This window comes from Chiloscyllium plagiosum, unplaced genomic scaffold (genome assembly GCF_037043375.1).
Source record: "Chiloscyllium plagiosum isolate Xiang-an unplaced genomic scaffold, Cpla_swu_hap1 HiC_scaffold_43, whole genome shotgun sequence".
Taxonomy (NCBI): domain Eukaryota; kingdom Metazoa; phylum Chordata; class Chondrichthyes; order Orectolobiformes; family Hemiscylliidae; genus Chiloscyllium; species Chiloscyllium plagiosum.
The window spans coordinates 21183091-21202395 of record NW_028270181.1 but is presented as its reverse complement, the minus strand read 5'-3'; the positions used below and the strand labels follow the sequence as shown (position 1 = coordinate 21202395).

At 43.5% G+C, this 19305-nt stretch overlaps 1 protein-coding gene across 3 annotated transcripts in view; it reads left to right on the top strand.

Annotated features, from left to right (window-relative positions):
- Positions 1-19305, top strand: part of wdfy4 (WDFY family member 4) — a 321548-nt gene that overhangs the window by 82300 nt on the left and 219943 nt on the right. For all 3 annotated transcript variants that reach the window (XM_087982407.1, XM_043678830.2, XM_087982406.1), the window contains 6 exons: positions 4006-4184; positions 5256-5487; positions 7123-7274; positions 9288-9399; positions 14738-14928; positions 18401-18553. In XM_087982407.1, coding sequence (XP_087838533.1) covers positions 4006-4184; positions 5256-5487; positions 7123-7274; positions 9288-9399; positions 14738-14928; positions 18401-18553 — 1019 coding nt within the window. The remainder of the gene's footprint in view (positions 1-4005; positions 4185-5255; positions 5488-7122; positions 7275-9287; positions 9400-14737; positions 14929-18400; positions 18554-19305) is intronic.

Below are 19305 nucleotides of genomic sequence, written 5' to 3'. Positions count from 1 at the left end.
TTGTGCTATCTCTTGCTTTATCTCTGCTATTCACCTCACCTGCTCCCCCGTGCTAGCCATTTCCACTTTTCAACTCCCAAAGAAGCTTCTCATGACCTCCCTGTTAGATTTATCATTGACTGCCTTCTGTAAATAGTCCCCTGGGCTTACCATCATACAGATCCTAAAAGAGAGCCTGGGAGCTAATGGAAGAGGGATCAGGAGATAGTTCTGTTAATGAAAGGAGAGGCATTGGCCTAGTGGTATTATCACTGGACTGTTGACCCAGAGACCCAGGTAATGTTCTGGGGACTCAGGTTTGAATCCTGCCACAGCAGATGGTGGAATTTGAGATCTATAAATGTCTATAAATAAATTCCATGAGTATTAAGGGTCTAATGATGACAATGAATCCATTGTAGGGGAAAAACTCATCTGGTTCACTAATATCCTTTAGGGAAGGAAACTGGTGTCATTGCATGCTCTGGCCTACAATATGACTCCAGACTCATACCAATGTGGTTGATTCAAATTGTCCTCTGGATTATTAGGGATGGGCAATAAATGCGGGCCCAACCAGAGATACGCTCAAGCCGTGAATGAATTTTTTTTTAAATCTGCTGTTTTGGGCAGGAGATGTAAAGGGGGATGTGAGGAAGAAATGTCTTTTCAATAACAGCGAGCTTAAATGACCTGGTTCAAGTTGCCTATTAGAGTGGCGGAAGGGGAGCATGATGAATGATTTGAAAAGGAATTTGGATGGTGACGTGAGAGAAATAGGCAGGGCTTGGCAGTTACAAAGGGAGAGTGCAACGGGACCTTGATCAGATGGGCCAAGGGGCTGAGGAGTGACTCCAGACCCACAGCAATGTGGTTGACTCTTAACTGCCCTCTGGGCAATTAGGGATGCGCAATAGGTGCTGGCCCAACCAGCAATGCCCTCATCCTGTAGGTGAATAAAAGAAAGGTGAATTGGATGTGAATTGTTGTATAAATGTGGGACACTAGTTAATTAGCACGGTGTGAGTTTTAACTGAAATGTGTGGCTAACTGAAATATGGCTCTCGTGTAAAAGTGTGGGCTTGAATTCTGCTTTAATAGTCAGCATTTCAAATTCATTTTTTATTAATTCATGGGATGAGTGCGAGACCAGCACATTTTGCCCTTCCCAGAGGACAGTTAAGAGTCAACCACATCTCTGCGGGTCTGGAGTCACACATAGGCCAGACCAGGTAAGGGTGGCAGTATCCTTCTCTAAAGGAGATGAGTATAACACCGGTTCAGATCTTACCAGCAAGTGGGAATATCCTCACCATGTTAAACCCTTTCATTATCTCAAAGACTTACATTTGATCCTCAGTCATCTCTTTTCTAGGAATTGAACCCCGTACTGTTTGAGTTTTCTCAATGTCTCTGATATCATTCTAGTAAATCTTTTCATAGACTCCTAGAGTCCCTACAATGTCATTTGGTCCAACAAGTCCACACCGACCCTTTGAAGTGTAAGCCCCCTCAGACCCATTCCCGATCCTATTACTCTAATTTTCCCTTGACTAATGCACCTGACCTACACATCCCTGGACATTATGGGGAATTTAGCGTGGCCAGTTCACCTAATCTGCACATCTTTGGACTGTGGGCAGAAACCCAAGCAGACAATGGGAGAATGTGCAAACTCCTCACAGACAGTTGCCCGAGGCTAGAATCAAACCCAGGTCCCTGGCGCTGTGAGGCGGCAGTGTTAACCACTGAGCCACTATGCTGCCAACAAAGAGTGCACCCGGAAAGGTCACACAGCAGAAGATGTTTTTGATCCATGGATTTCTGGGTTATGCGCTCAGCACGCTCCCATTGCACCACTCTGTGCATCTTTTGTGCAGGTCCTTTCGATACTCAGCAGGTTTGCAGTTGAAGGAGCCACATCCCTTTACTGCAGCAAGAATTATGCCAAGTGACACTGAATAATTAGTATCCCTCCTGAAAAATTTAAACTTTTCCCACTTCAATATTATTCTATTCAGTGCGATCATCTGTGTGGGGGAGTGGGGGGAGGTGTGATTGATTTAAAATAATTTATGGTTTTAATTTTGCTCACGATTTTGGGAGTGAGTGCTGAGATTTCAGTCTCACTTTTTAATTTGTGAATTCAGCGGCGCACAGCACTCAACAGTATGCGTGAGGGACGGTGGGTCTGACAGTTCAGGGTGAATAACCCCATGCACCGTTACCCTAATCCTAACCCACACAGGCACCCTCCGTTAGGGCCACATGTGTATTCCTTCAAAACAGCAATAACATGTACATGCCTGCGGGACACGAACCGTACAATAATATGGAACAAACGCCAATGTCTAGGCAAATTATCGTCAAACTGAGCTGTGTTCTCCTCACTGCAGCAAGAAAAGGAAGATGGGCTTGCATTTACATAGCACCTTTCAAAACATTCCAAGTCATTTTTTGCAGCTAAGAAAATAGTTTCAAAGTGCATTTGTTGCCTTAAATGTAGCAATCATGGCAGACCATTTACACAGAGCAATGTCTTACCTTCAGCGATGGAATAAATGACCAGATTAGCGTTGTTCTGCCAACATTGTCAGAGCTCCTAGCAATACCTACATTCTAGTAACACATGACACCTTTATCAGGATACCATTACGGCAAATTGCCATGTCATCAATTTCTTTCTAATCTTCAGAGCACTTTAACCTTTATTGACCTTCCATGCTGTAATACTTGATGCTATTTATGACTGGTGGGTTCAATGTAACATGCATTAGATATTCAGAACTTCTGAAAGTTACCTTGCTGGCAATAAGATGTAAATTAAGCAAATGGTTACGATGCCTCCAACATGCTTCTATCAATTGGATAAGTGTGGGCTTCAACTGGAGTGGATGGACCGTTGTGCTGCAGTGTTCCTATGCCTGAGCCAGGAGGCCCGAGTTGAAGTCCCACCTGTGCCAGAGGGGTGTAACAACATTTCGGGTTGGGAATGATGGGGGTGAGGGAAATGGGGGTTAAAAGCAGCAGAGACATTGGGAGTCTCCACAGGAAATGAATGTCAAGTGGGAGATGATAGATATTGCATTGTATCGTGGAGGGAATCAGCACTAACCTTCTCACTGTATAGACACTGGCCACACTATTGCGACTGACAGCATTTCAACCTTGATCGCCTATTCTTGTACTAACTTCTTGGGTTAGTGCCTCCTGCCACCCTGTTCGCTGCAAGGAACTCTCCTGTGAAATCTTCACTCTGCCGTACTAGGCATTGCAAGACAAGCATCTTCTTGCTGTCTCCATATTTCTTGTGCCTTGAATTCAGAAAATACCTGTATTTGTCGTATTGAATTTTCTTCCATTTAGAAGTACCCTGATGTAACACTCAGGTAGTCAGCCAGCTTGGATAATGGTGCTCTTCCATCTGCTGCTTAGAGGAACACCATCCCCCTATCTCTTTCCAACTCACTCCCCCATTCACAAGATGAGGACATCGCTGATTAGGCCAGCGTTTATTGCCGTCCCGAGTTGCCCAGAGGACAGTTAAGAGTCAACCACATCACTGAGAGTCTAAAGTCATGTGTAGGCTTGACCAGGTAAGGATGGCAGTTTCCTTCCCTAAAGAACATTAGTAAACCAGACAATTGTTTCATGGTCATCATGATTGACTCAGGATTTTTTTTCAAAATTTGAGTTCAAATTCCACCATGTGGGATTCGAATCCATGTCCTGAGACCAATACCTGAGTCTTTGGATTAACTAGACCATTGTCTTCCCCTGCAGAGGTTTATATTCCAGTTCCCCTTTCCTTTGCTCCCTTCTGGTGAAAGCTGACAACACCACTGAGTTCTGAACCTGTGTATCCTCCAACACCACGTGGTTGAGGGTGGTCCAAATTGCTGTCTGCAAGTGAGAGACAGTAGAGTATAGCTAGCGTTGCTGGTGTTAACACATACTTAAACTCCACAAGATTGCTTTTAATCCAACCCCCTGACCATTTCTTCTTCTCATTTATGTACACACCAGATTGGAACGAACCAAGCCAGAACCAGCAGCCGTCTGCATTAACCTCTGTCAAGTTCAACATCTCCAAGTACTTAACTTGCGATCAGTGGCAGCACTTAGCTGTGGTATTGAACAAGGACCCTCGAAGAAACACAACCGTACTCGCATACTTAAACGGAAAAGCCATAGGAACTGCTAAGGTTGGACCACTTGGCTTTCAACTTTGAATTTCTAAATGCACGGTTTCCAATGCAGTGGTGTGTATTTTAACAATGTAAGATAAAATCACTATCTCCCTTATGAAAGGTTCTAATATTCAAATACATGATGGTTTGCATTTTGTTTTTCAAATCGTTCAAAGTCTCATACTTCCATCACTATGGTTCTTGCCATGCTCCATAAACCAAATTTAAAAATCCTTTTAGTACTATTGACCACTTTTATACCCTGGCACCAGTTTAGACAGTCACCGGTCAGGATAGGGTTTGTGGACACAAATTGTACACCCTGGATAAAATCTGACATTAATATTGCTAATATTATTATTAAACTGGAGAGGGTTCAGGAAAGAGTTACCAGGATGTTGCTGGGTATGGAAGATTTGAGTTATAAGGAGATGTTTGATAGGCTGGGACTTTTTTCACTGGAGTGTTGGAGGTTTCGATGTGGTCTTATAGAGGTTTATAAAATCAGGCGAGATATGGTGAATGGCATCTTTTTCTTAACATGGGGGAATTTCAACACTAGGAGGCACATTTTTCAGATGAAAGGAGAAAGAATTAAAAAAATACATGAGGGGGAATTTTTTTTTTACATAGTGGTTTGTGTGTGAAATGAACTTCCAGAGGAAGTGGTGGATGTGGGTGCAGTTGCAACATTTAAAAGAAATTTGGGTATATACATGGTTAAGAAATATTTGGAGGGATATGGGCCAAGTGCAGGAAGGTGGGACTAGTCTAGTTTGGGATTATGGTCAGCGGCGATTGGTTGGACTGAAAGATCTGTATCTGTGCTGTAGGACTCCATGATGTGTGTATGGGATACTCCAGGAGATATTTGCTTTGAAGGGGATAATCATCTGGTTAAATAACCATGCACAGATGTGGTGGCGCCCGTCTTTAGATATAAAATACAAATAAAATTCTTCCCTTCATCAATTATTTGAAAAATTCAGAAACATATTAAAGGAAAACTATAAAGTAATGGTTTGTTGAATGCGGTGTAAAACTGTGGATGAGTTCTTTGCAGTAATTCTGCCTCATTGTTAACAGATTCAGTACATTCAGACATTTCCAGGAATGCACTTTTCCTCTGATTCATCAGCTGTCATCGATGTTCATGGAATTATAGGAACTCCGCAGATTTGGAAACAACGGTCCTCTTTAGTTTGGCGTCTCGGGCCGACTTTTCTGTTTGAAGAGGTGATTCCTGAACAAAATGTTGACACCATTTATCAGTTGGGACCAAACTATTTAGGAAACTTTCAGTCTGTTTATTTGCCTGGTAAGTTGCCTGGTAAAACTCTGATCCATGTCACTTTCTAACTAGAGTCAGAATTATCCCTTGCTTTTATGTTCATAGAGATGTACAGCACGCAAACAGACCCTTCAGTCCAACCCATCCATGCTGACCAGATATCCCAACCCAATTCAGTCCCACCTGCCAACACCTGGCCCACACCCCTCCAAACCCTTCCTATTCATGTACCCATCCAGATGCCTTTTAAATGTTACAATTGTACTAGCCTCTACCACTTCCTCTGGCAGCTCATTCCATACACGCACCACCCTCTGTGAAAAAGTTGCCCTTTAGGTCTCTTCTAAATCTTTCCCCTCTCACCCTAAACCTATGCCCTCTAGTTCTGGATTCCCCGACACCAGGAAAAAGGCTTTGTCTATTTATCCTATCCATGTCCCTCATGCTTTTATAAACCTCTATAAGGTCACCCCTCAGCCTCCGACGCTCTAGGGAACACAGCCCTAACCTTAGATTACTTAGATTGCTTACAGTGTGGAAACAGGCCCTTCGGCCCAACAAGTCCACACCGACCTGCCGAAACGTAACCCACCCAGACCCATTCCCCTACATTTACCCCTTCACCTAACACTACGGGCAATTTAGCATGGCCAATTCACCTAACCTGCACATTTTTTGGATTGTGTGAGGAAACCGGAGTACTCGGAGGGAACCCACGCAGACACGGGGAGAACGTGCAAACTCCCACACGGAGAGTCGCCTGAGGCGGGAATTGAACCCGGGACTCTGGCGCTGTGAGGCAGCAGTGATAACCACTGTGTCACCGTGCCGCCCATTCAACCTATTCAACCTCTCCCTATAGCTCAAATTCTCCAACCCTGGCAACATCCTTGTAAATCTTTTCTGAACCCTTTCAAGTTTCACAACATCTTTCCGATAGGAAGGAGACCAGAATTGCATGCAATATTCCAAAAGTGGCCTAACCAATGTCCTGTACAGCCGCAACATGACCTCCCAACTCCTGTACTCAATACTCTGACTAATAAAGGAAAGCATACCAAACACCGCCTTCACTATCCTATCTACCTGCGACTCCACTTTCAAGGAGTTATGAACCTGCACTCTCAAGGTCCCTTTGATCAGCAACACTCCCGAGGTCCTTACCATTAAGTGTATAAGTGCTGCTAAGATTTGCTTTCCCAAAATGCAGCACCTCACATTTATCTTAATTAAACTCCATCTGCCACTTCTCAGCCCATTGGCCCATCTGGTCAAGACTCTGTTGTACTCTAAGGTAACCTTCTTCACTGTCCACTACACCTCCAATTTTGGTGTCACCTGCGAACTTACTAACTCTACCGCTTATGCTCACGTCCAAATCATTTATATAAATGATGAAAAGTAGTGGACCCAGCACCGATCCTTGTGGCCTCCAATCTGAAAAACAACCATCCATCACTACCCTCTGTCTTCTATCTTTGAGCCAGATCTGTATCCATATGGCTAGTTCTCCCTGTATTCCATGAGACCTAACCTTGCTAACCAGTCTCCCATGGGGAACCTTGTCGAATGCCTTACTGAAGTCCATATGGATCACGTCCACCACTCTGCCCTCATCAATCCTGTTTGTTACTCTTAAAAAAAATAATTCTTCTACTGTAGGAAATGATTTAACCAAAATGTCAGAGCCTTCAGTACTTGTGGCAGAAGAGAAGGTATCCTTTGGTATCAATATAGTGTCATCTGCGGTGATGACTGTGACAGACATAAGAACTAACTACAATGAAGTGGACAGCCGATTAATATCAAGTGAGGTATGTTTGCATGATTCTTTTCTAAATGATGGTCTGGTTTATCAAATTGTACAGCAGCCATTTAATGTTAATGGGATATGAACTATTTTTGGCACGGCAGAGCAGGTTTAAAAAATGATGTAAAAGGGATTATTTCAAAAATAGATTTGCTGGAGATAGGTGATTTCTGCTGTGGTTCTGTTCGCCGAGCTGGGAATTTGTGTTGCAGACATTTCGTCCCCTGTCTAGGTGACATCCTCAGTGCTTGGGATCCTCCTGCGAAGCGCTTCTGTGATGTTTCCTCTGGTATTTATAGTGGTTTGTACCTGCCGCTTCCGGTTGTCAGTTCCAGCTGTCCGCTGCAGTGGTCGGTATATTGGGTCCAGGTCGTTGTGCTTATTGATTGAATCTGTGGATGAGTGCCATGCCTCTAGGAATTCCCTGGCTGTTCTGTTTGGCTTGTCCTATAATAGTAGTGTTGTACCAGTCGAACTCATGTTGCTTGTCATCTGAGCATGTAGCTACTAACACTACTATTATCGGACAAGCCAAAACGAGAACAGCCAGGGAATTCCTAGAGGCATGACACTCATCCACAGATTCAATCAATAAGCACAACGACCTGGACCCAATATACCGACGACTGCAGCGGACAGCTGGAACTGACAACCGGAAGCGGCAGGTACAAATCACTATAAATATCGGAGGAAACATCACAGAAGCACTTTGCAGGAGGCTCCCAAGCACTGAGGATGTCACCTAGATAGGGGACGAAATGTCTGCAACACAAATTCCCAGCTCGGCGAACAGAACCACAACAACGAGCACCCGAGCTACAAATCTTCTCCCATAGGTGATTTTGTCTCCACTGGGGATCCAGTGAAAACTCTAAGATTGTCATTGAGGTTGAGAAAAGGCGATAAGAAAGGTTTCTTTAAATAGTCAGAGAATGAAATGGGCTGCCACAGGCAATGGTTGAACCAGTATCTTTTAAGGGAGAACTCGATAACCACATGAAGCAAAGAAAGCACGTGAGAATAGAGTAGGATGCTGGAATTAATGTTTTATTTCTCTAGCAAAATCATCTTTTTATGTGCTGCAAATATCTGTAGTTCGATTGCCCCAGCATTTGTGTTGCTGTTCCCATTGTTCGTTTATTAAATGAAGCTAAAAAGGATTGAATATACCATTAACTTTTAAAAAAAACCTTAAAAATCTCTTTTTTTTCTTGGAAGCTGTATGGAGTGATTCCGTTTCATAGAGTGGTAGAATCCCTACAATGTGAAAGCAGGCCATTTGGCCCATTGAGTCCACAGCGACCTTCCAAAGACTATCCCACTCCAACCCTGCATTACCCATGGCTAATCCACCTAGCCAGCACATCCCTGGACAATTTCCCATGGCCAGTCCACCTAAACTGCACACCTTTGGACTGTCGGAGGAAACCAGAGCACCCAGAGGAAACCTGTGTAGACATCAAACTCCACACAGAGAGTTGCCCAAGGATGTCCCTGGCACTGTTGAGGCAGCAGTGCTAACCACTGAGCCACCATGCCACCCTCCTGGCTTTGTAAGCTTGCAACTTTCAGTGCTTTCGTTGTAACCTATGGATCTCTTGCAGGTCAGTAATTTTCCTTCAGCTAGTGATTGGCACTCGATTGTAAGCACAGAATTCCTTCCCTAGATCTCTCCATCTCTCTATTCCTATTTTAAGGTGGCCCTTAGCACTTTGACCAATCTTTTATCCTAATTCCTCCTTTTTTGACTCCACGTGAAATCTTGAATGAATATTGATCCTGCGAAGTACCTGGGACATTAAAGAGACGTCAGAAACGTACGCTGTTGCACGGTTTACATACTTCCTCCCTCACCCAAAGAACATAGCAACAGACAAAGTGGGTTCCTCTCTCTACTCACCATGGTCCAGCAAATTGGAATAAGTGACACTGGATTTGCTTTATTCTCTGACAACCTCATTCATTCACTTTCCTGTATTGATGTTGCGATGTTCCTCTCTCCTCTGACTCATTGCAGTTGGGAATTTCATCTCGAGATGATGCGATGCCTATTGTTCTGGCAAAAAATATGGCCAGCCATCTTCCAGGTCTTGCTCGAACTATTGGTGCACCAATTGCAAGCTTCTTTGGTAAGACATTTTCAATCATATTGACACCGAAAACAGAACTAAAAGTGCATCAATGGCAGGTTCAAGGGAGTTCAAAGTTCGAGGGAGTGTGTGTTTGTGTGTGTTTGTGTGTGTTTGTGTGTGTGTGTGTTTGTGTGTGTTTGTGTGTGTATGTGTATGTGTGTGTGTGTGTGTGGCTGTGTGTTTTTTTGTTTCGATATGCCCCAAACTGTGCCATCAGGCCTTCCAACATTGCGTCTCAGCTGTGATCCAGTTGGTTGCGCTTACACGTTTCAGGCACAAGGTTCTGGGTTCAAGCCTCACACTGCACTTGAGCACAGATATCAAAACACATTGCAGAGGGAGTGCAGCATTGTCTGAGGTGTTTATCCCTCTGTCACAAAAACAGATTTAGCTGGTGATTTTAACATCGCTGTTTGTGGGAGTTTGCTGTGCACCGATTGCAAGTTGACAGCAGTAACTGCATTTTAAAAGTGCTTCAATGACTGTGAGGTAACCTGCATTTCCCAAGGCTAATCCACCTAATCTACACATCCCTGGATACTATAAGCAATATACAATGGCCAATTCCCCTAACCTGCACATCTTTGGAGACTGTGGGAAGGAAGCGAAGCACTGGGAGGAAACCCTCACCAACATCAGAATGTGCAAACTCCTCTCGGACAGTTGTCTGAATATGAAATTGAATCTGTGTCCCTGCTGCTGTAAGGCAGCAATGCTAACCACATGCCTCTTAATACATGCACCTTCACAGTCATAGAGTCATACCTTTTTGGCCCAACCCGTCCATGCCAACCAGGATTCCTTAATTGAACTAGTCCCATTTGCCTGCATTTTGCCCATATCCCTCTGACTATTTCCTCTCCCTGTACCTGTCCATATATCATATAAATGAAGGGACTGGGGACATTCTGGTGAAGTTTGCCAATTATACGAAGTTAGGTGGACAGGCAGGTTGCACTGAGGAGGTGGGGAGGCTGCAGAAAGACTTAGACATTTAAAAGAGTGGTCCTGGAAATGGCTGGTGAAATTCAACTTGAGCAAATGCGAGGCCTTGCACTTTGGAAAAAAGAATACAGGCATGGACTATTTTCTAAACGGTGAGAAAATTCATAAAGCTGAAGTACAAAGGGATCTGGGAGTGCTAGTCCAGGATTCTCTAAAGGTTAACTTGCAGGTTGAGTCCGTGGTTAAGAAAGCGAATGTATTGTTGTCATTTATCTCAAGAGGGTTGGAATATAAAAGCAGTGATGTGCTTCTGAGACTTTATAAAACTCTAGTTAAGCCCCATTTAGAATACTGTGTCCACACCTCAGGAAGGACATACTGGCACTGGAGCGTGTCCAGCGGAGATTCACACGGATGATACCTGGAATGGTAGGCCTAACATACAATGGACGGCTGGGGATCCTGGGATTGTATTCATTCGTGTATAGAAGGTTGAGGGGAGATTGAATAGAAATTTACAAGAGAACGCATGGCTTAGATAGGTTGGATGCTGAGAAGTTGTTTCCGTTAGGCAGAGTGACTAGGACCCATGGGCACTGCCTTCGATTTAGAGGGGATCAATTTAGAGTGGAAATGAGGAAACATTTCTTCAGCCAGAGAGTGGTGGGTTTGTGGAATTAGATTAGATTAGATTACTTACAGTGTGGAAACAGGCCCTTCGGCCCAACAAGTCCACAGCGATTCTCCGAAGGGCAACCCGCTCAGACTCGTTCCCCTACATTTACCCCTTCACCTAACACTACAGGCAATTTAGCATGGCCAATTTACCTAACCTGCACATCTTTGGACTGTGGGAGGAAACTGGAGCACCCGGAGGAAACCCACGCTGACACGGGGAGAATGTGCAAACTCCACACAGACAGTTGCCTGAGGTGGGAATCGAACCTGGGTCTCTGGTGCTGTGAGGCAGCAGTGCTAACCACTGTGCCACTATGCTGCATTGGCATCGGACCACAATGGAAGACGAGACATTAAATGTCCTCAAGGCAGAGATTGATAAATTCTTGATCTCACAAGGAATTAAGGGTTACGGGGAGAGTGCGGGTAAGTGGAGTTAAAATGCCCATCAGCCATGATTAAATTTGATTTTCTGAATGGTCTTCCTTCCACTCCTATGTCTTATAGTCTTATAGTCTAAATATAATGTAGTCACCTTTACCACTTACCCTGGCATACCTTCTGTTTGAAAGCAGTGCCCCTGAGGTCCACTTCAAATATTTTCCCTCTCAATCACCACAGTCGAATGTGATCGATTAAGACATGTGAGGAATTGAACCTGGAGTTGTCTGATCGTTATCATTCCCTTCTGATGGCAGTCTCTTTATTATATTATTCTTAACCTGTAGTGTGGTTCAGCCTGTGTCTCCCATGCCTTAGTGGCGGAGAATCAGAGATTTGTGAGTCCCAAGACTGGAGTGGATAGTGGCAGCCCACTGCAGTACTGAGGGAGTGCTTCACTGTCGGAAGTGCCATATTTTGGATGAGACATTTAATCAAAGCTTCATCTGCTCTCTCAGATTGATAAAAGAGGCCCCACAGGTTTATCGGAACAATAATTGATTGTTGTGGAAGCTTGCTGTGCACAAATTGTTTGCCACATTTCCTACCTTTACAATAGTTGATTCAATTTCTGGAAGTATTTGGTTATAAAATGCCCTTAGAAACATAGAAAATAGGTGCAGCAGTAGGCCATTCAGCCCTTTGAGCCTGCACCACCATTCAATATGATCATGGCTGATCGTGCAACCTCAGTATCCCACTCCTGCTTTCTCTCCATACCCCTTGATCCCTTTAGCCACAAGGGCTATGTCCAGCTCCCTCTTGAATGTATCTAATGAACTGGCTCCAACAGCTTTCTGTGGGAGAGAATTCCACAGGCTCTCATCTCTCTGAGGGAAGGAATTCTTCCTCATCTCCGTCTTGAATGGCTTACCTCATCTACCCCATGTCACCCCTAGTTCTGGAATTCTCCAACATCGGGGACATTCTCCACACATCTAGCCTGTCCCGTCCCATCAGGATTTTGTATCTTTTTATGTTTCTCCCCGATATTCTTCAAAATTCCAGCGAATACAAGTCCAGTCAATCCTTGGGTGTCGTGGGGTTTTAAATCCCAATATATAGATGTTCAGCCCTTGTCTAATTTAAATTTATTCCTGGCATTTTTCCTTCCAGTTTATAACTCTGAAAGAAGAAGCTTGGTTAAAATTGTAGTTTTGCACAGATGAATATGGTTTGAGCAAGGTAGTTGGCTGGGAATATCTCGGCTAAATTGTCATCCTGGCTTTATGCTGCTGCTATTATCATCAGATTGGATACAAGGGATTAACAAATGGCTTGGTGTGGAAGTATTGCTGAAGGATTGACAAGAGCCTGAGAGTGCATAGAGATTGATAAGGGAATCATTCTGAAGATAATCCTCGTTATTTATTTGATTGCTGTAATTAGTCCGTGGAAATTGTTCCCTTTATCTTTTGAATGAGGCGACAAACCAAAACCCTATCTGCCCCGCACGACTGAATGGAGTCTAAAAGGGTCCCTGGGTGAGCTTTTTAATGAGCAGACCTACTAAAGGCTGAGGTCCTGGACAAATTGCCCTGCCTAATTTCTGTATCATTATTTACCCCATACTGTGACAACATTCTGTTGTAAACAAGTCATCAGGACCTTTTAGGCCTTTCTGATGAAATATTTTGAATAGGTTTATTTTATTGTAGCAATTACACCACATTCTATTTCCTTTGAGTAAATCCTTTAATTAAAAAAAATCAAAATACATCAATACTTTACCTGCCACGTACCAATTTATAGCACCTTTTTAATATTAAGGTTTACAGTTATATTGCACCACAGTGCCAGCTCGGCTCAAAGGTAGCGATCTTGCTGTTAAAATAGAAAGTTGAGAGTCCTGGTCCCACTCTAGGATTGCAGACTGCAGGCTCAGCAGATGTTTCCGTGCAAAGCCAAGGGTGATGGATCAGATGAGGTGTGAAAATGATACCCCATCATACCTGCTCTTGTGGTAATAAGATCTTGCTCTGAGCTATTTGAAGGAGAAAGTGAGGTCTGCAGATGCTGGAGATCAAAGTTGAAACTTTATTGCTGGAACAGCACAGCAGGTCAGGCAGCATCCAGGGAACAGGAGATTCGACGTTTCGGGCACAGGCCCTTCTTCAGGAATCAAGCTGAGCTATTTGAACAACAGCAAGAATGTCTGCTGATGTCTTGACCAGCCTTTTGCCCCACAATAATTGGTCAAGCATTTGTAACAAGGTCAACAACGTAGTGCTCATAGAATATGAGTTCCCTGATTGGGGCTGTTAACCTGATCCAATCAGGGAGCCCCGGCTGACAGTAGTGTCACATTGTCCCTATTCACAGGCTTTGCTTGTGAATGTTTCACTAGCTACATGGGTGCTCTCCTGGTGGCAGAAAATGTAGAATATAATTTTAGCACCATGGCATCGCTGTGTTGTGACACATACACACAGCCATGGCTGGTTTGGGAAAATGTAAGCACACTGCTGGGCCCCCTTTGGGTGCAAAGGTAGTGTGGGGGAGTTCCAAAAAAACACAGGAATGTCAAATGTTCTACTCACTGAGAGCTGGCTCTGAGGACCATTGTCAAGGACTCTCCGCATGTAAGGGTTGACCTGTGGATGGAATACCAGTCTCCGAGGAGTTATTTCAGTACTCGTTCTCAGTTCGAAGAACCTTGCTGTATACAAATTGGTTCCCATGTTTTCCTTGCATAATGAGAGTCTGCACCACAGAGGAAAATGCAATAAACATGTTCCTTGGGTGTGTTTGGGGCATGAAGAAAGAGTTGCATTGATGTTGCACTTTTCACAACCTCCAGATTCCCAAAGCACTTTACAACCAATGAAGCACTTTCAAAGTGTTGTCACTGTTTTAGTGTAGATGTGCTGTGTTTAAAGCAAGTCTTTCTTGCCCAGACCAGAACAACCTCAAAAATTAATTTTTTTAGAACTTGATGTCAGTTAGTCCAGGCAACTACTCATTGTGTAGAGTCTAATATCCTTAAAAGACTTTGAACCCAGACGTGAGGTACGTTGGATTATTGGACCTCCAACCTAAAGAGGCTGGAGAGCATCAATGGATATCATTGGTCGAAGCCATGACAATGATTGTTGTATTTTCTGCTTTATCAGATCAAGAAAGAAAGCAAAAGATCTAAACAGCCAATTATTTTTTGTTATCCAGTACCTGATTCCCGCTGTAACATAGCCCTGTGTAACACAGTGCTTGAAGTTTTGGCTTGAGTATCATAAGCATGTGAGCAATCAACTGCCATGATTTATCTTTTTAGGAGTCAGGACGTTTTTTTCGAATCCTGCTGCCAACTGTTTGCAGTTCATCGGTGGTCCCGCTGTGATATTAGGCCTGGTTGCCATGGCGTCTGATGACCATGAGATCTATGCAGCTGTCAAGGTCCTGATTTCGGTTTTGAACAGCAGCACTCTGTGTGAAAAAGAGATGGGACGCATTAAAGGCTACAGGGTAAAGTGCCCCATTTAGAGATGATTAAAAGTATATTAGAAGCCAGAGTTCTGAAATGGTTTTCTGGAATTTTAATAAATGCAATTGAACCTTGAAATTTAGAAACTTTCGAGAGGTCAGTTGATGCTGGGTGTAAATATTGATTTTCTGAAACTGAAAGCATTGAATATATTTTGGAATCAGAAAGCATTCCTGATATAAGTATCTTTGACAAGAATACTACACTGGAAGACAAGTCATTCTGTCACTTTGTTAACAAAATCCAAGTTTGCTGGTAAAATGAGCTCTGGCTCAGATTAAAAAAGTAATTGTGTTATAAGTGATGATTGTGAGCTCAAGAATGTCATGGGTTATTGAGATGTTCTTATCAGTGACTTGGTTTTAATCTTGAAATTCTCATCTGTAACCAGTACAGGTAGGTAGTGCTACTTATATGTTCCGTACCCTAAGTGATGTACTTATTGTAATGATACTAAGGGTCTCATCTGTCAGAAGGTTGAGTTGTAATCATTCCTGCCATTAAAGTTCAATATAAAACCCGTCCCAGGGGGTTCTATGAGCAGAGAGAAAGGGGGCTGCTGAGATCTTATAATTACCTATTACATTACAATGTGCCCTTTTTAATGTACATAATCATACCATCAGTTATCATAGAATCCCTGCAGTATAAAGTCAGGCCATTCAGCCCACCAAGTCCACACTGACCCTCCGAATAGCATTCCACCCTGACCCATCCCCCATCCCCTCCCTGTAACCGTTCCTTTTTTTTGGTTTATTTATTCATTTGTGGGATGTGGACGTCACTGGCTGGGCCAGCATTTACTAGCCATCCCTAGTTGCCCTTGGGAAGATGAGCTGCCTTTTTGAATCGCTGCAGTCTACCTGCTGTGGATTGACCCACAATGCCATTAGGGAGGGACTCCAGGATCTTCACCCAGCAACACTGAAGGAACAAAGATATATTTCTAAGTCAGGACGGTGAATGGCTTGGAGAAGAACTTCAAGTTGGTGGTATTCTCATGTATCTGCTGCCCTGGTCCTTTTAGAAGGAAGTGATAATGGGTTTGGAAGGTGCTGTCTGAGGAGCTTTGGTGAATTTCTGCAGTTCATCTTGGAGATAGTACATGCTGCTGCTACTGAGCGTCAGTAGTGGAGGGAGTAGATGTTGGTGGATGTGGTGCCAATTAAGCGGGCTGCTTTGTCCTGGATGGTGACCCTCTTGAATGTTGTTAGAGTTGTACTAATCCAGGCGAGTGGGGAGTATTCCATCACACTCCTGACTTGTGGCCTATAGATGGTGGACAGGATTTTGGAGTCGGGGAGTGAATTACTTGCCATTTCCCATGGCTAATCCACATTGTCTGCGCACTCCGAGACACTGTGAGCAATTTAGCATGACCAATCCACCTAACCTGCACATCTTTGAATTGTGGGAGGAAACCGGAGCACTCGGAGGAAATCCATGCAGACACGGGGAGAATGTGCAAACTCCACACAGACAGTCACCTGAGGGTGGAATCAAACTGACGCCCCTGGTGCTGTGAGGCAGCAGGGCTGACCACTGAGTCACAGTGCCACCCCAAGTTTAAGCTTGAAGAATTTGAAGACCCACTCACGTAATACTTAAGCGAACACAATGACGTTATACCTCTGCTGAGAAATATTGAGGGAACTGAAAAACCTCCCTGATCGCAATGTTCCAAATTGGGAAAGTTGTAGCCTATCAGGAGAGAATGTTTCCACTCAGCTGCAGATTTGGCTACCCAATTATTAATTTGGGATAAGGCACAATTTATATTTAAAAAAAAGCCTGGTTTTAAAATTCTCTTCCGTGCTTTCAAATGCTACCATGACCTGACTCCTTACCATCTCCAGAATCTTTTCCAATCCTGTAAGATCTCTGTGCTCACCAAATTCTAGCCAATTGATTTTAATGGCTCCCTACTTCTTGGCTGTGCCTTCAGCCCTAGAGTTCCCTCTCCAAAGCCTATATGCCTCCCTTTCCTCAAATTATCAACAAAAACCTCCCTTACCACCTTTGACGAAGTCTTTACTCAACACTTCCTCATACTGCCTTCTGTAATTCGATATTGTATATAGTTTATAATGTGCTTGCGATGCCCCTGGGGACATAATTTAATAGATTAGGGTGCCATGCAAATACCAGATGTTGTTGGAGCAAATTTTATTCCAAACTCAATTCATTTCACTGTGGAAGGGATAGAAGGCAATGGTGATTGAAGGAGTGGAAATATGGAACTACTACCAGCTCGTATAAATCCAAAACAAGACATTTAACATCTGGATAGCGAGTATTGGTAACTAAGTGTTGTAATGCATACAGGGTTCCTGAAGCTCTTCAGCACTCCCAGCTACTCAGCCCCACTCCTCTCTCATTTATCTCCCAGCCCCCTAGTGCCCGCTCATCCTCTGCACCACCCCCCCCTCCCCTCCCAAATCCCTGATGAAGGGCTTATGCCCGAAACATCATCCCTCCTGCTCCTTGGATGCTGCCTGACCAGCTGCGCTTTTCCAGCACCACACTTTTTGAATCTGATCGACCATCCTGTCTTTCTCCTAGGTTTCTGAAGGTGTTAGTTAGTGTGCAAATAAACATATATCTTCTCTCTACGATTTGTTTAATTCTAGTCGTGTAAATTTATAAATGCTGCTTTGGTAGCTATGTATCTCATGATTATTGGTATCACAAAATGGTCCACAGCATTTGAGATTTTGTTTGAGAAATTTTCTTGTCAAAATAAATCAGTGGATATTCAAATTATTTTTACCATAAAATTAAATCCTTCTAGAAACTGTAACAATTTGTTGAAATTGTGGATATTTCTACAAAACTTTATTCACCTTCAAAGTTTTAAAGAATAAGTTATCCAGCAATTTTAATTCAAGCAACATTAAGCAGAAAGTTAGTGCTCAGAGGAGTTTTCAATTAACAGGTAATTTAAATTCAAAAGGCACTGTAAGAGTAAGCTTCACTTTTGTTGGCTTTTGTTTAAATTGTAATGATTTTTCCCAGGTTGTGTATTAGTTTCTATTCCTGCCTGCCATTGTAGGTTATAGTCATACAGCATGGAAACAGACTCTTTAGTCCAAGCCGTCCATGCTGACCATGTTCCCACCTGCCTGCGCTTGGCCCATATCCCTCCAAACATTTCTTATTTACACACTTATCTAAATGACTTTTAAATGTTGTAACTGTACCCACATCTATCACTTCCTCTGGAAGTTCATTCCACACACGTATCACGCTCTGTGTGGGGGAAAAAAAAAATCGCTCCTCATGTCTTTTTGAAACCTTTCTCCTCTCACCTTAAAAATGCACCCCCCAATCTTGAAATTCTCCACCCCTGGGAAAAGGTGAAAAGGTCATAGCCTCTCCTTATTACTCAAACCCTCCATTCCCAGCAGCATCCTGTTGTTGTAAATAATACTCCAGTCTTTCTGTTCCATGTAGATTTTAGCGCTGCTGTTAAAAATGAAGGTGAAGTTGTTAAACGCCAGAATTTTTCAACTTATCCTGACCATCGTTGGAACTGCGGAGTTGGGCCAAGGAACCTCAACAATTCACAAAGGCTGTGCTTTCAGTGACCTCCTCTGTGATTTTGAGGTAAATGTACTTCAAAAACGTTCAAGTTTGTCATCAAGCATTTGGTAGACTGTTCAATTGTGGGAGCTGTCATGACTGAGTTTGATGCTGCACTTACCCCGAGGACTGGGATGAGAATAAATTTCTTTGCCCAGGAAGTGGGGCACCTGTGGAATTCTTGACCACAGAAAGCTGAAGAGGTGAAAACCTTGAATGTTTCCCAAGACATTAGATTCACTTATTTGAGCTAAAGAGATCGAAGAGTAGGTAGACAAAGCAGGAACAGGACGTGGAATTGAATGATCAGCCAAGATCACACTATACTCACAGAGATATTCAGTATGGAAACAGATCCTTTGGTCCAATTTGTCCACGCCGACCAGATATCCCAACCTAATCTAGTCCCACCTGCCAGCACCCGGCCCATATCCCTCCAAACCCTTCCTGTTCATATACCAATCCAGATGTCTTTTAAATGTTGTAATTGTACCAGCCTCCACCACTTCCTCTGGCAGCTCATTCCATACACATACCACTCTCTGCGTGAAAAAGTTGCCCCTTAGGTCCCTTTTATATCTTTCTCCTCTCACCTTAAACCTATGCCCGCTAGTTCTGGACTTCCCCACCCCAGGGAAAAGTCCTTATCTATTTACCCTATCCATGCCCCTCATGATTTTATATTGAAGGTGCAGCAGGCCTGCAGGGCTGAATGGCCTACGCCTGCTATTTTCTATGTTCAGACTTTAAAGTGGGGTTTGGGTGGAATTTCTGGC